This window comes from Hyperolius riggenbachi, chromosome 3 (genome assembly GCF_040937935.1).
Source record: "Hyperolius riggenbachi isolate aHypRig1 chromosome 3, aHypRig1.pri, whole genome shotgun sequence".
NCBI classification, from domain to species: domain Eukaryota; kingdom Metazoa; phylum Chordata; class Amphibia; order Anura; family Hyperoliidae; genus Hyperolius; species Hyperolius riggenbachi.
In genome coordinates, this window is record NC_090648.1 from 75199630 (window position 1) to 75214405 (window position 14776).

General features: G+C 45.8%; 1 protein-coding gene across 1 annotated transcript in view; it reads right to left on the reverse strand.

The window, feature by feature from the left end:
- The window catches only part of ICAM4 (intercellular adhesion molecule 4 (Landsteiner-Wiener blood group)), a 29210-nt gene extending 16665 nt beyond the window's left edge, over window positions 1-12545 (reverse strand). The window contains exon 1 of the mRNA XM_068272213.1: window positions 12518-12545. Within this exon, the coding sequence (XP_068128314.1) occupies window positions 12518-12527 (10 nt within the window). The 5' untranslated portion in view covers window positions 12528-12545. The remainder of the gene's footprint in view (window positions 1-12517) is intronic.
- Window positions 12546-14776: the final 2231 nt, after the last annotated feature.

Genomic DNA, 14776 nt, shown 5'->3' on the forward strand with positions numbered 1-14776 from the left:
TCGCCATGATGGAACCTACTTTTATATTTATGTCTCTCTGGGTTTCGGTCTTTTATCCACTGACTTATCCCCTCTCTTTTGCGGGGGTCCTCTACACTTAGTGCTTTTTCACTTTCTTTCTCTTCACACACCACTCCCCTTTTCCCTTTTCTCTTACTTACACACACTTGCACTATTGCCATATCCTGCCCACTTTTGTTGTTTTTCTTGCTCTGCTTCAAGCATAGGGTTCAATTAGCTAATAAGCTCCTAAATGAGAGAATACTCTCATTTGTTGCCTTTGCGCACGGAGATCGCCCCAGCATTTGCTTAGTCAAGCTGGGACATCTCACGTTGCCATAGTAGCAACTTTGTAAACGCTGTTGTTTACAGCGTACCCCTATTACGCCCTTCTCAGCATATCTGCACTGCTATTGGCCGCGTCAATGCGACGTCATATGACGCGCATACGCGACTCATCTGTAGCAGTGCAGTATTTTGCCCTTAGCCTTCAGCGAGACTGTAAGCCAATTAGACAGCGAGGGCGGGATTAGCTCAGCGGACCGGAAGTGCGTCATGAATAGACGCGCTCTTATCCCCGATTTTCACTCAGTCACCTTGTGCACTCCTCGGAAGAAGCTTGGCGTTTGCCCTGCGAAACGGCGTAAGGCCGTGCACCTATTGGCACCCACACCTGCTACCTCCCTGACACCCAGGTTAGCAAACCTCTTTGTGCTACTGTCACCCATATATGTCTTTTGATCAAATACGATCCTGCATTGTTCAATAAATTTTTTGCACAACAGCACTTTAGCACATGTCAATTTTTGCTACATATTAAAGCTATAGTGCCAGATCTTCTTCTGTCTCTCCATATGTTTTTCTTATATACTTCAGTTGGGTCAGAGGGCAGCCGACAATAGTATGACCTATTGTTGAGTTGTCTAAGAGCCTCTGAACAATACATCTCCTCTGGCCAGATAACAATATTGCCCCCTTTATCTGCTTCTTTAATTATAAGGGTTTTATTTTTGGACAAATTTGTTAAAGCATGACGTTCTTTTTTGGTGATATTCCCCTCTTTTAAGGGGGTGATCCTCAAAGTTCTAATTTCCTCACACATTAGATCAAAAAATATCTTTACCGCCGGGAAATTATCAAAGGGGGGGATGAAGCTAGAGGGCCTCTTAAACTGGGGTTTATTTGGAGGCTCGTTTTCCTGCAAGAGATCAACCAAAATTTCAAAAATCTCACGATCATTAATGTCCAAACCTAGATCAATATAGTCCGTTGGTGAACGTGCAAACATTTTATGTAATACCAACTTCCTACAAAAGAGGAAAAGGTCTTTGAGAACTGTGAATTTATCCAGAGAGGCTGTGGGTGAAAAAGTGAGCCCCCGTTCCAAAACTGATCTTTCAGTATCACTACTTTGGTAATCAGATAGATTGATGATCCTTAATTTATTCGATTCAATTTCTTGGTCTGGTTGGTTTTGTTTCGAAGATTCTGTGCCACTGAGCCCCCCTGGACTATTTGTATTCGTGGATCTGCGTCTTCCTGACCTCCTACCGCCCCTTCTGTTTCGCTTTCGGCCCCGCTTGTTTCGGATAAAAAATCGCTGTGTGTATCTATCTCTGAGTGACTTTCATCAAATTGTCTAGCATTGTCTCCCAATGGGCCACTACCAGGATTAGGCCTGGTGGGCCCATCAGGTTTTGGTCTAGGTATATTACCCCCATTTGGGTTACCTGATCCTCCACCACGTGGTTTTTTAGGACGTCCTCGTCCATTGCCACGGTGTTTCCATCTATATGCCTGTCCATCATCAAAGTCTTTACGATCTCTGCTATATTTGTTTTTCTTACCATTACTTATACGTTTTTCGAAATCCTCCAATTCCCCGTTGAATTTGTTCAAGAAGGGTTGGACAAGCTTGGATTCGTCAAAACTTTTTAGTTCTGTTTGGACCACTGAAATTTCAGCTTTAATTTTTTCCAATAGTTTTTGATCATGTTCAATGAGCATATTTAAGATAATGACTGAGCATCTTCCCAAGCCACTCTCCCATTTTTCTTTGAATTGAAAATCAGCTTCCCATGAAGGGAAAATCTGAACTCGTAAGCCACGAGGATAAATACCCTCTTTTAATAAATGCGCAAACTGTGAATATTCCACCAGAGACTGGTGTAGGTTTTATATAGTTCCTTATATCTGTTACATAAATCGCGGAAAGGCTTGGGAGTAGGCTCAGTTTTGACAGCATCCGTCACCTCACCAAAAAGTGCCTCCAGTCTAGTACTCCATGCAGTTTCTAAATTTTGCAGTGAAAAGGCCATGATAGAAAAAGGAAAAGAAAAGATATATACAATCAAGAATCCTTGTTTGGGTGCAGGACACAGAGAAAGGAGAGAGTAAAGACACCCTCCATGCAACAATTCAATACAAAAAGAGATGGTTGCATCCGCACTCCGAGTATGAGCTGTATAATTACATGGTGTGCTAGCTACAGGACCAAAAGAGGAGTTTCTGGAAAGGAAGGGCAAAAGCGATCCTGTACAAATTGCTGCACCACCAATTATGAATGTAACAAAACTTTATTGGACATTTTACAAAAACATCATAAAAACATTAAAACAGTTACTGTAACCAGCAAATCACCACAATGCGGTATAATGTGGGAAAACAGATACACAAATGCCTCACCTCCTATATCTCAAATAGACCCTAACGGCTGCCAACAAGGTACTCAAAGTGGGTTCATGAGATTGAGCCCACCATTGGGTATATGAGACCCGGGTCTGAGCTAATAGTCTGAAATTGAATAATAAGGGTGGATTTCACCAGGGAAGGATCTCCTATAAACCACCGTGAGAATAAGATCAAAAAAGTGCTAAGTGCATGACAATATGCTCATGAGCCATGAGAATTGATAACCATAAATATATATGGACAGTGCATAAAGGGATCATGGATCCCAAAGTATTAAGGGATATACATACGTAACCCTGCCATTAACAGTGTAAGAATGGCTGCAGTTTACATTTTCCCAGTGAAATTTGTATTTGTCTCCACCCACTGATGACCCGGCGTTGCCCGGATATGTATTTGACTGGTGTTGGCTCCGCCCACTTTCTAACACTAACGCACACTCAATGACCAAGTTTGTGAGCTTTGGGGTCCTTGGCATCAATAATTTGTATATTCCCATAGAAATTAAATCAGATACGCTGTTTGTAGCTCCACCCCTCTCCAGCATTTGAACCCCAGTCACCCAATGACCAACTGTAGCGGGTTTGAGGCATCTGCTATTAACAGTGTAAAAATGGCAGCAATTTAAATATTCCACTTGAAAATCAACAGGTGAATTTTGATTGGCTATTATAGGCTCCACCCACTTCCCTGAATATTAATCTCAGTCACTCAGTGACCATCTGGGCAAAGTTTGAGAACCCTGCCATAAACAGTGTAAGAAGGGCTGCAGTTTACACTTTCCCAGTGAAATTTGTTTTTGGCTCCGCCCACTTTTTGCAACCTGGACACAAAGTCACTACTCAATGCCCAAGTTTGTGAGCTTTGGGGTCCTTGGCAACAATAATTTGTATTTTCCCATGAAATGAAACAAATCTGATTCACTGTTTGTGGCTCTGTCCCCTTTTCTGAATTTGAACGCCAGTGACCCAATGACCAACTGTACCAGGTTTAAGGCTTGTGCCATTAACAGTGCAAGAATGGCAGCAATTTTAATATTCTCCTTGAAAAGTGACATGTGATTTTTGATTGGCATTTTTAGGCTCCACACACTTTTCTGAATATTAATCCCAGTCACCCAGTAACCAGCTAAGTTTGAGAACCCTGCCATTAACAGTGAAGAAGGGCTGCAGTTTACAATTTCCCAGAAAAATCTGTTTTTAACTCCACCCACTTTTTGTAACCTGGACACACAGTCACTACTCAAAGTTTGTGAGCTTTTGGGTTCCTGGCATCAAAATTGTGCTAATGGAAGCAGTTTATACAGCAAATAAATCTGGCTGTTTTTGGCTCCACCCCTTTTCTGAATTTGAACCCCAGACACTTAACGACCGACTGCAGCAGGTTTGAGGCCTCTGCTATTAACAGTGTGAGAATGGCTGCAGTTTCAATATTCCCCTTGAAAATCAATATGTGAATTTTGATTGGCTCTTGTAGGCTCCACCTACTTTTCCGAATATTAATCCTAGTCACCTAGTGACCAACTGTGTGAAGTTTGAGAACCCTGCCATTAACAGTGTAAAAAAAGCTGCAGTTTACATTTTCCCATGTAAAAAGTTAGTTGTTTTTGGCTCCGCCCACTATTTCTAATCTTGACATACAGTCACTTAATGACCAACTTTATGAGCTTTGGTGTCCTTGGCATCAATAAGTTGCATTTTACCACTGAAATTAAACAAATCTGATTGGCTGTTTTTGGCCCGCTTCCTTCAGAATTTAAACCCCAGTCTCCCAGTGACTGACTGTAGCAGATTTTAGGCCTCTGCCATTAAGAGTGCATGAATGGCAGCAATGTAAATATTCCCCTTGAAAATCAAAAGTTGAATTTTGATTGGCTGCTGTAGGCTCCACCCACTTTTCTGAATATTAGTCCCAGTCACCCAGTGGCCAACTGTGTCACGTTTGAGAACCCTGCCAATAACAGAATGGCTGAAATCAATCTAACAAATCTGATTGGCTGTTTGTGGCTCCACCCCTTTAGTGAATTTGGACCCCAGTTACCCAGTGACTGACTGTATCAGGTTTGAGGCCTCTGACACTAACAGTGTAAAAATGGTAGCAGTGTGAATATTCCCCTTGAAAATCAATAGGTACATTTTGATTGGCTGTTGTAGGCTCAACCCACATTTCTGAATATTCATCCCAGTCACCCAGTGGCCAATTGTGTAAAGTTTGGGAACCCTGCCATGTTAAAAATGTAGTTGTTGGCACCGCCCACTTTTTCAAACCTTGACATACAGTCAGTCAATTATCAAGTTTATCAGCTTTGGGGTCCTTGGTATCAATACTTTGTATATTCCCATTGAAAAATAAACAAATCTGGCTGTTTGTGGCTCCGCCCCCTTTCTGAATTTGGACCCTAATCACCCAGTGACCAACTGTACCAGGTTTGAGGAGTCTGCTTTTAACAGTATAAGAGAATGGTAGCAGATGAAATATTCCCTTTGAAAATCAAAAGGTGAATTTTTATTGGCTGTTGTAGGCTCCACCCACCTTCCAAAATCTTAATCTCAGTCACCCAATGACCAACTGTGCAAAGTTTGAGAACCCTGCCATTAACGGTGTAAGAATGGCTGCAGTTTATATTTTCCCAGTAAAAGTTGTTTTGGCTCCGCCCACTTTTTGTAACATTGACACACAGTCACTCAATGGCCAAGTGTGTGAGCTTTCAGGTTCCTGGCATCAAAAATGTGTGAATGGAAGCAGTTTATCCACCAAGGAAATCTGATTGGCTGTATGTGGCCCCGCCCCTTTAGTGAATTTGGACCCCAGTCACCCAATGACCGACTGTAGCAAGTTTGAAGCCTCTGCCATTAAAAGTGTAAGAAGAGCAGCAATTTAAATATTCCCCTTGAAAATCAATAGGTGAATTTTGATTGGCTGTTGTAGGCTCCACCCATTTTCTTGAATCTTAATCGCATTCACCCAGTGACCAAATGTGCCAAGTTTGAGAACCCTGCGATTAACAGTGTAAGAATGGCTGCAGTTTACATTTTCCCATTTAAAATGAACGGCTGAAATTTGATTGGCTGATTTATGCTCCGCCCACTTTTCCTGGATTTGTAGCCTCAGTCACCAAGTGACCAACTGTGCCAAGTGTGGGGACTCTAGCTTGATTACTGTGAGAATGGCAGCCTTTTACATTTTTTCCATTGACTTGAATGGGTGAAATCTGACATGCTGTTTGTAGCTCCGCCCAGGTATGCAGGGGGGCCGCGAGACCCCCAGAACATATCATCCCAGGTAGTAAGGGATCTGTGTACCAAGTTTCGTTCAAATCGGTCAAGCCGTTTTCGAGTGATCGCGGCACATACACACACACACACACACACACACACACACACACACACGCACGCACGCACGCACGCACGCACGCACGCACGCACGCACGCACGCACGCACGCACGCACACACACACACACACACACACACACACACACACACACACATCCGATTTTATATATAGAGATTTGGTAGAAAAAAAGGACATCTGCCCATCAAGTTTAACTTCAGACAAATGTACAGTTGTGCTTTAAAGAGAACTCAAGAGTGATAGAGAGGCTGCCATATTTATTTCCTTTTAAGCAATGCCAGTTTCCTGGTAGCCCTCTGATCATCTGCCTTTAATAATTTCAGCCATAGCCCCTGAACAAGCATGCAGCAGATCAGGTGTTTATGAGTTTTTGGTCAAATCTGACAAGATTAGGGACATGCTCATTTCTGGTCAGACACTGCCGCAGATGGACAGATCCGCAGGGCTGCCAGCCAACTGGTATTATTTAAAAGGAAATAAATATGGCAGCCTCCATATCACTCCTGAGTTCACTTTAAAGTTTGTGAACCCTTTAAAACGTTCTAGATTTTTATATTTATGCGACATAAAACATCATATGATTTTCAAACAAGTCCAAAAAGTAGATGACACAATCTAGTAAAACAAAATGAAAATCATAATATTTGGTCAATGGTCATGTGTTTGTAGATAGAAAAAAAAGATCCAATGACATATCTGAAGACATAACAACAAGAGTTGTTTAGCTGATACCTTTAATGATTAACTACAGGGCCGGTTCTAGAAAGGCACGTATGAGGGGGCAGTCAGAAATGTGAAGGGGGCATCATGTTCGAGCACATTTTTTTTTCAGTAATGCTAGGGTGAAAAATGGGTGTGGTCATGAAGTCATGTAGGCGGGGCTAACTGTAATGTAACAGTGAGGAGGCAATGCAAGATTCATTACTTCCGACACATAAAATGCAACAACTGTTATCTCCGACACAAATGATTGTCCTGTCCTTTCTGAAGTCCTCCACCACGCCCCTCCTAGACCCATTCCAATTTGCGTACAGGGAAAACAGGTCCACCGATGACGCCATCAATATCTGCCTGGAGCTCATCAGCAACCACCTGGACAGGCCAGACTCGTATGCCACAGTCCTCCTCCTGGACTTCAGTTCGGCATTTAACACCATCTGTCCACGCAGACTTCAGGAGGGTCTAGCTACACTCGGTGTCCATTCCAGCCTACACCATTGGATCACGGACTTCCTATCCCACAGGTCACAATCTGTCAAGCTGGGCGACATTTCCTCCCAACCACGGACCACGAACATGGGGGCTCCACAAGGCTGCGTCCTGTCTCCAATGCTGTTCTCCCTCTACACCAACAACTACAGATCCACAGCAGATTCTGTCAAGGTTGTCAAATTTGCAGATGACACCACTATCGTTGGCCTTATCACCAAGGAAGATGAGAGTGCCTATCGTCAGTAGGCAGACAGTATCTGCCACTGGTGCAGGGAGAACAGGTTGGTCCTTAACGCAGCTAAAACTGTGGAGATGATTATCGACTTCAGGAAGCATGCCCCTTCTCCACCACCAATCCACATTGACGGAACTGAAGTGGCGATAGTTCCCTGCGTCCGCCTCCTGGGCACCACCATCTCAAACGACCTCAGGTGGAAGGCTAACACCAGCTCCACCGTGGCAAAGGCCCAGAAAAGACTCTTCTTTCCCCGTCAGCTGAAAAAGTTTGGCATGCCCCAGCATGCCCTCACAAGATTCTACTCTGCCACCACAGAATCTATCCTCTGCTCTTCCATCCTGGTCTGGCACGCTGGTTCCTCCGCCAGCGACAGACAAAAACTCCAGAGGGTCATTAGATCAGCAGAGAGAATCATCGGGAAACCCCTCCCTCCACTTGATCTACTCTACAACTCGAGACTACACACGAGGGCGCTGAAGATAGCCATGGACCCCTCACATCCTGGCCACTGCTACTTCAGTCGCCTGCGGTCAGGGCGAAGATTCCGGGTCATCCCCACCAGGACCACGAGGCACGGGAACTCTTTTTTCCCTTCAGCAGTAAATCTCCTGAACTCCACCCACGTCTCACCTCCACCCCATCCTTCTTAGACTCACAGACGCGCTTGGAACTTATGGGCCGAGCCCTCATAGCCTGCCTCCACTATCTGTTGTATCTTCTTAAATGCTTATCATGTATGTCTCTTGTTTTAGTTCACTATTATTCATGTCCTTGTAGATGTTGAGCTCTGTAATGTGCCAAACCCAATTCCAGGTGTGATCCTGTCATGCTTGGCGAAATAAATTATTCTGATTCTGATTCACATGAAATGCAAGAACCATTACCTCCAACACATAAAATGCAACAACCAGGGCCGGCCTTTGACCTGAGCGACCGGAGCGATCGCTCAGGGCGCCGGCTTCCAGGGGGCGCTCCTGCCGCCCTGGTCGCGTATGTGTTATGGAGCTGGCTGCAGCCTCCATGCTCCGGCTAGGTCCTTCTCGCATGGTAGCTCCGCCCCCTGGTGCCGCTGGGGGTGATGGGGGCAAAGACCAGGAAGAGAATTGGTGAAACTCATTGGATACACCACCACGCCCCCTTTCTTCCCGGCTGCTTTTGAAAGTAGCAGCATTCTGCAACTTCCCAGGCCAGGCTGCTAGAAGGTGAGTCAGTGTACAGCTTGGCAAGTGTTCTTATCTATATAGGCATCAGGACCTGCCACAGAGTGTGTCTTCTCCCGACACTGCAGAGAGTATCAGATTTCATCATCTCCAGTGACTGCTGCAGCCATACTATCTGTAGCCTGTCACGGATAATGATGATGACTGCCCATACATGGTGACAGCAGGAGTCCTGATGCCTATTTAGATAAGTTGATTTGCCAGAGTTGCAGCCAGCTAAATGCTCCTTGTCCCGCGGACACCCCATGTGATTGCTGTAACTCTCTCCTCTCTCTTGTTTTATTTCCCTAGTGCAGGCTGTCTGCCTGCTGTGTGTCTGATATGACCCTGCTGCCCCTGCAGTGCCTGCACAGTACAGCTGACTACAACTAAATTCATGTTGCTGTTGCTAACTTTCTCTCACCTGCCTCCCCACCACAATCCTCTCTCTCTTTTTGTCCTCCCTTCTCTTTCCTATTTCCCTGTCCTCTCCTTTCCGTAGCTCTGTGTGTCCTATCTTCTTTCACCTCATGGTTTACTTTCTCCTCTCTTTCCCTCCCTCACTCTCTATTCTGCCTTTCTGCCACACAGTCACTCTTCCCTTTACATTCTCTGCTTTCCTCCCATCTCTATTTGCCTACCATCTCCTTTCCATCCTCCCTCAACCTCCCTCTCTTTCTCTCCTTCCCTTCCTTCTCTTGCACTCTCTCCTTTATTCCTCTCGTTAGCAGCCTCTCTCCTTTCTTGCTCTCTCCTCCTCCCTGCTCCCCTCTTTAGCTTTTGCCTTCAGATCTGCCTAAAAGCGGACCTGAGCTCAGAACGTCCTCTCTGCTCTAAAAGCATAACCGCTTTTACAGAAAAACATTTCTTTGTTACAGCTGATGCACAAATCCTGCAATAAATCTGCAGTCTGTGTACTTCCTGCTTTCATGGAAGCAGTAATACTGGTAATATCCTGTGTTTTCAAATGAGATTATCTCATCTGTGAGATCAAATTACAACTTGTGATTACAATTGCGTTTGGTGTTTTTTTGACGCTTTTTTTCCCCTTTCCCGGCGATTTCTCTTTGACCCGGAAAAGAATAAATACTATGTATTTATTCTTAAAAACGCAATTGCCGCATAAAGTGATTTTGTGAGCGTTTTGCGTTTTTCTTATACCTTGGTCCATGCAGCATTTCTCTGAGCAAATCGGAAACAAACTGTCTCATAGGGAATCATTACACAAGTGCTTTCAGGGCGATTTTAAAAAATCGCCAGCGCTTAAAAAGTCCAAAAGCGCCTCCAGTGTGAACGAGCCCTAAAAGGTATCTGACTGGGGAGGGGGGGCACCAAAATCTGGTTACGCTCAGGGCGCTGTGAAACCTAAGGCCAGCCCTGGCAACAACCGTTATCTCCAACACATGAAATGCAAGAACCATTACCGCTGACACATGAAATGCAAGAACCATTACCTCTGACACATGAAAGTGCACAAGCAGTGCAGCAGTGTTTCACCATAAAATAATCGTAATGTGGCAATCTTTCACCAGAAAATAATCATAATGCAGCAATAATTCACCATAAAATAATCATAATGTGGCAATATTTCACTAGAAAATACCGTATATACTCGCATATAAGCCGACCCGCATATAAGCCGACCCCCCAACTTTTACATGGAAAAACAGGGAAAAATGATTGACCCCCATATAAGCCGGGGGTAGGAAATGCTGGATTGGTGCAGGCCACGTAATCCCCCCAGTGTGTCCCAGTATAGCTAGTATAGTGCCCAGTATGGGTATGTAGTGCCCCAGTATAGCTAGTATAGTGCCCAGTTTAGCTAGTATAGTGCCCAGTTTAGCCAGTATAGTGCCCAGTATAGGTAGGTAGTGCCCCAGTATGGCTAGTATAGTGCCCAGTTTAGCTGGTATAGTGCCCAGTTTAGCCAGTATAGTGCCCAGTATAGGTAGGTAGTGCCCCAGTATGGCTAGTATAGTGCCCAGTTTAGCTAGTATAGTGCCCAGTTTAGCCAGTATAGTGCCCAGTTTAGGTAGGTAGTGCCCCAGTATAGCTAGTATAGTGCCCAGTATAGCTAGTATAGTGCCCAGTATAGCTAGTAGAGTGCCCCAGTATAGCTAGTAGAGTGCCCCAGTATAGCTAGTAGAGTGCCCCAGTATAGCTAGTAAAGTGCCCAGGTTAGCTAATATAGTGCCCAGTTTAGCTAGTATAGTACCCAGTATAGGTAGGTAGTGCCCCAGTATAGCTAGTATAGTACCTAGTATAGTGCCCCAGTATAGCTAGTATAGCGCCCAGTTTAGCTAGTATAGTGCCCAGTTTAGGTAGGTAGTGCCCCAGTATAGCTAGTATAGTACCCAGTGTAGGTAGGTAGTGGCCGGTATAGTGCCCTGCTCCCCCCGCTGCTATTACCTGCAGCGGCTTCCTCGTCCCCGGCGGCGCTTCCTCTTCCCCGCTCTCATGCCTCTATGAAGAAATCACAGCAGCGCGCCCGGCGCTGCTGCTCTGATGATGCAGGGGGCAGGAAAGAGCGCGGCTCCCTGTAGCGGCGATCTGCATCGCCGTTACCATGGGAACCGCTCTTTCCTGCCCCCTGCATCATCAGAGCAGCAGCGCCGGGCGCGCTGCTGTGATTTCTTCATAGAGGCATGAGAGCGGGGAAGAGGAAGAGCCGCCGGGGACGAGGAAGCCGCTGCCGAAACAAGTAATAGCAGCGGCGGCGGGGGGAGCGGGCAGGGGGTAGCGGGGGCCGCGGACCACGGACCACCAGGGAAGACTCGCATACAAGCCGACCCCCCAACTTTTGACCCCCTTTTTGGGGGTCAAAAATTCGGCTTGTATGCGAGTATATACGGTAATCATAATGTGGGCAGCGTTTCACCATAAAATAATCATAATACAGCAATGTTTCACTAGAAAATAATTGTAATGTGGCCAGCGTTTCACCATAAGACAATCGTAATGTGGCCAGTGTTTCACCATAAAATAATTGTAATATGGCCAGCGTTTCACCAGAAAATAATCATAATACAGCACGTCATAGCGCACCCGCCCCCAGTTCATGACACAGGAAATAAAAGCCTGTGTTTTCATGTGTATAAACGTGGATCAGCCTCGGAAGAAGCACCGCCATGCGAAACGGCCGTTAGGCTACCGTTTTTGCCCTGCACCCACCACCGCCACCTTTTGACATGGTAGGACATCCTCCTCTTGCAACTGTTTGAATGCACAAGATGTTTGCACATGACGAATTTTTTCATTGATGATGATGTTTTGTACCTACCTATTGAATGTCACAATTTTTGATACAACTATGGTGATTCACTTTAATTTGAAACACCATTAAAACAGCAATCACTGCAGTGCCTGACTCAACTGTTTTCTTTATCGATGCTGATCCTATGTGTATATTCTATTCATCAGTCATGAGCACGCAGTATTTAATGCAACTAAAAGGTGGCCTTTAGAATATCCTTCCATCCTCACACCCAGTGATACGGCCACAGACTTTGTGGTGCCGGCAACCTTCCACTCTTTGAATTGATCTGTGTGTGAGAGACAGGAGAGACAGGGGGCGGGGCTGAGCAGCCAAGTACCGTGCTCTGCAGCTACTACATAGCAGAGACGGCAAATTAAAAAAAAAATTATAACATTGCTTCACTGCTGAAGTGCCCCCCAGAGGCTGTGCAGGGGGAGCAGATGTCGCATCCTGTCCCCACCTCCCTATGAGTCTGCAATCCAGACTCTCCCTTTCCCAAAGATGCCCCTCCCCTGTATACCATTATAGAGAGAGAGAACCTCACTCCAGTATGTGAAGGACCAACTTACCATAAGCCATGACTGTGACCTGGGATCTGACTATGGGCTCGATTCACAAAGCGGTGCTAACCCAGTTAGAGACTTTAGGCATGATAACCATTGCACCACGCTGGTGAAAAGCCAGTTTAGGTGTGATAAGTTTAGGCATGATAAGTTTAGGTGTGATAAGTTTAGGCATGATAAGTTTAGATAAGTTTAGATCGCTTGCAAAGTCCCGCACGCAAAGCAGCGCTATTAAACTTTATACGAAGTGCACCAGACTTTGCTAGCGTAAAACTTTTTATCAGCTGTGCACTGCGGTGCTAACGTAGTTGCCGCTTAAACTTATCATGCCTAAACTTATCACACCTAAACTTATCATGCCTAAACTTATCACACCTAAACTTATCACACCTAAACTTATCATGCCTAAACTGAGTTTAGGCATGATAAAGAGCTTTTCACCAGCGTGCTAACTGTTAGCACCGCTTTGTAAATCAGGCCCTAAGTCTCCAACATCTGGATCCACCTGGCAGGCTATGGTCGCTCCATTCCAGTCCATAGCATTGACATCAACTGATGTAAAACCGGCTCCTTCTATTATATTTTCTTTTCTAAATCTGGATTCCCACGTAGGTTTGTCGGTACAGTCATTGCTGGTGCAGTTTAGAGAACCATACTCTCGAAATGGTATAAACAGCATTTCTCTGTCAATCTGCACTGTACAGGAGCTACCTGAGGAGAAGAAAACAGGAAATCAGAGGAAATGAAATAGAGAATTATGAGAGATCTCCTTCTACCTGCCTCCTGCCCGTCTAACCCCTCAACCAGCGCTGTAACCAGGCCTGGATTTACCTCACAGGAGCCTATAGGCACAGATGTCTCGGCTCCCTAGACTTTGCTCTCCATAAACCTACAAACCCCCGCCGAACCGCACTGCAAGTGGGCCCTCTGGCCCAGCTACCACTCCTTCCTTACTTCCCTGACCTGTCATATGTAGCTACAGGTGCCCCTTAGCATTGGGTAGCCAGAGGCACCCTCAACATTATGTAGCTAGAGGTGCTCCCAAGTATTAGGTAGCTAGCGGTGACCCTTACTGAAGGCAGATCTCAGCAGTGGAATGCTGAGAGCCATGTGAGTAAAATCTCATTACACTCTGTATAGGAATGAGAGGAATGAGCCGCCTTTCCATCAGCAGGCACCTGTAGGCAAGTGCCTACAGTGCCTTATGGTAAATCTGGCCCTGGACGTAACTATAGTTCGCTGTGCCCAGAGGGGGCGCGGGCCGGGAGCTAGGGGGCCCAGTGTTGTGCCCAATGTAATAATGTCATAGGCAAAAACGGGGGGGGGGGGGGGGGCGGTATTACAGCTGCCCAGAATTCCCCTTCAGACCAGGGCCGGTGCAGTGTCTGGGGACAGGCACAACTTGAGACTCCAGAATATCGACAGGCATCCTGCAGCTCACAGCACTGCCCCTTTCTTTCCTTGCTACAGTTGACTTTGGATGAAGCAGCAGCATGTGTACAGAGCATGGAGCAGCAGTGTGTATACAGAGCATGGAACAGCAGTGTGTGTACAGAGCATGGAGCTGCAGCATGTGTACAGAGCATGGAGCTGCAGTGTGTATGTAGAGCATGGAGCTGCAGTGTGTATATAGAGCATGGAACAGCAGCGTGTGTACAGAGCATGGAGCTGCAGCGTGTGTACAGAGCATGGAGCAGCAGTGTGTGTACAGAGCATGGAGCAACAGTGTGTATGTAGAGCATGGAACAGCAGCGTGTGTACAGAGCATGGAGCTGCAGTGTGTATATAGAGCATGGAACAGCAGCGTGTGTACAGAGCATGGAGCTGCAGCATGTGTACAGAGCATGGATCAGCAGTGTGTGTACAGAGCTTGGAGAAGCAGTGTGTGTACAGAGCTTGGAGCAGCAGTGTGTGTACAGAGCATGGAGCAGCAGCGTGTGTACAGAGCATGGAGCAGCTCTGGGAGACTTAACAGAGTCAGGTATGAGCACAGCCCTGTGCTCCTGCTGGTTTAATGCTTCACTTTCCCCTTCATTACCAATGTCGGCTGTCCTCATTATTATTTGTATCCAAACTGCTCTTGATCGATCCTGTTGTTGATCCGAAACAGATTGGACATTTAGGAAATAATTGTCAGATCCTGTCAGGTCGGACAGGAAATTGCATTATGTGTACCCATCATGATGTCCTACCATATTATTATACTGTATTTTGCGTGGCTGAGGGAGACCTTTCAGGATCCTCCCCCCCCCCCCCCCTTGAAAA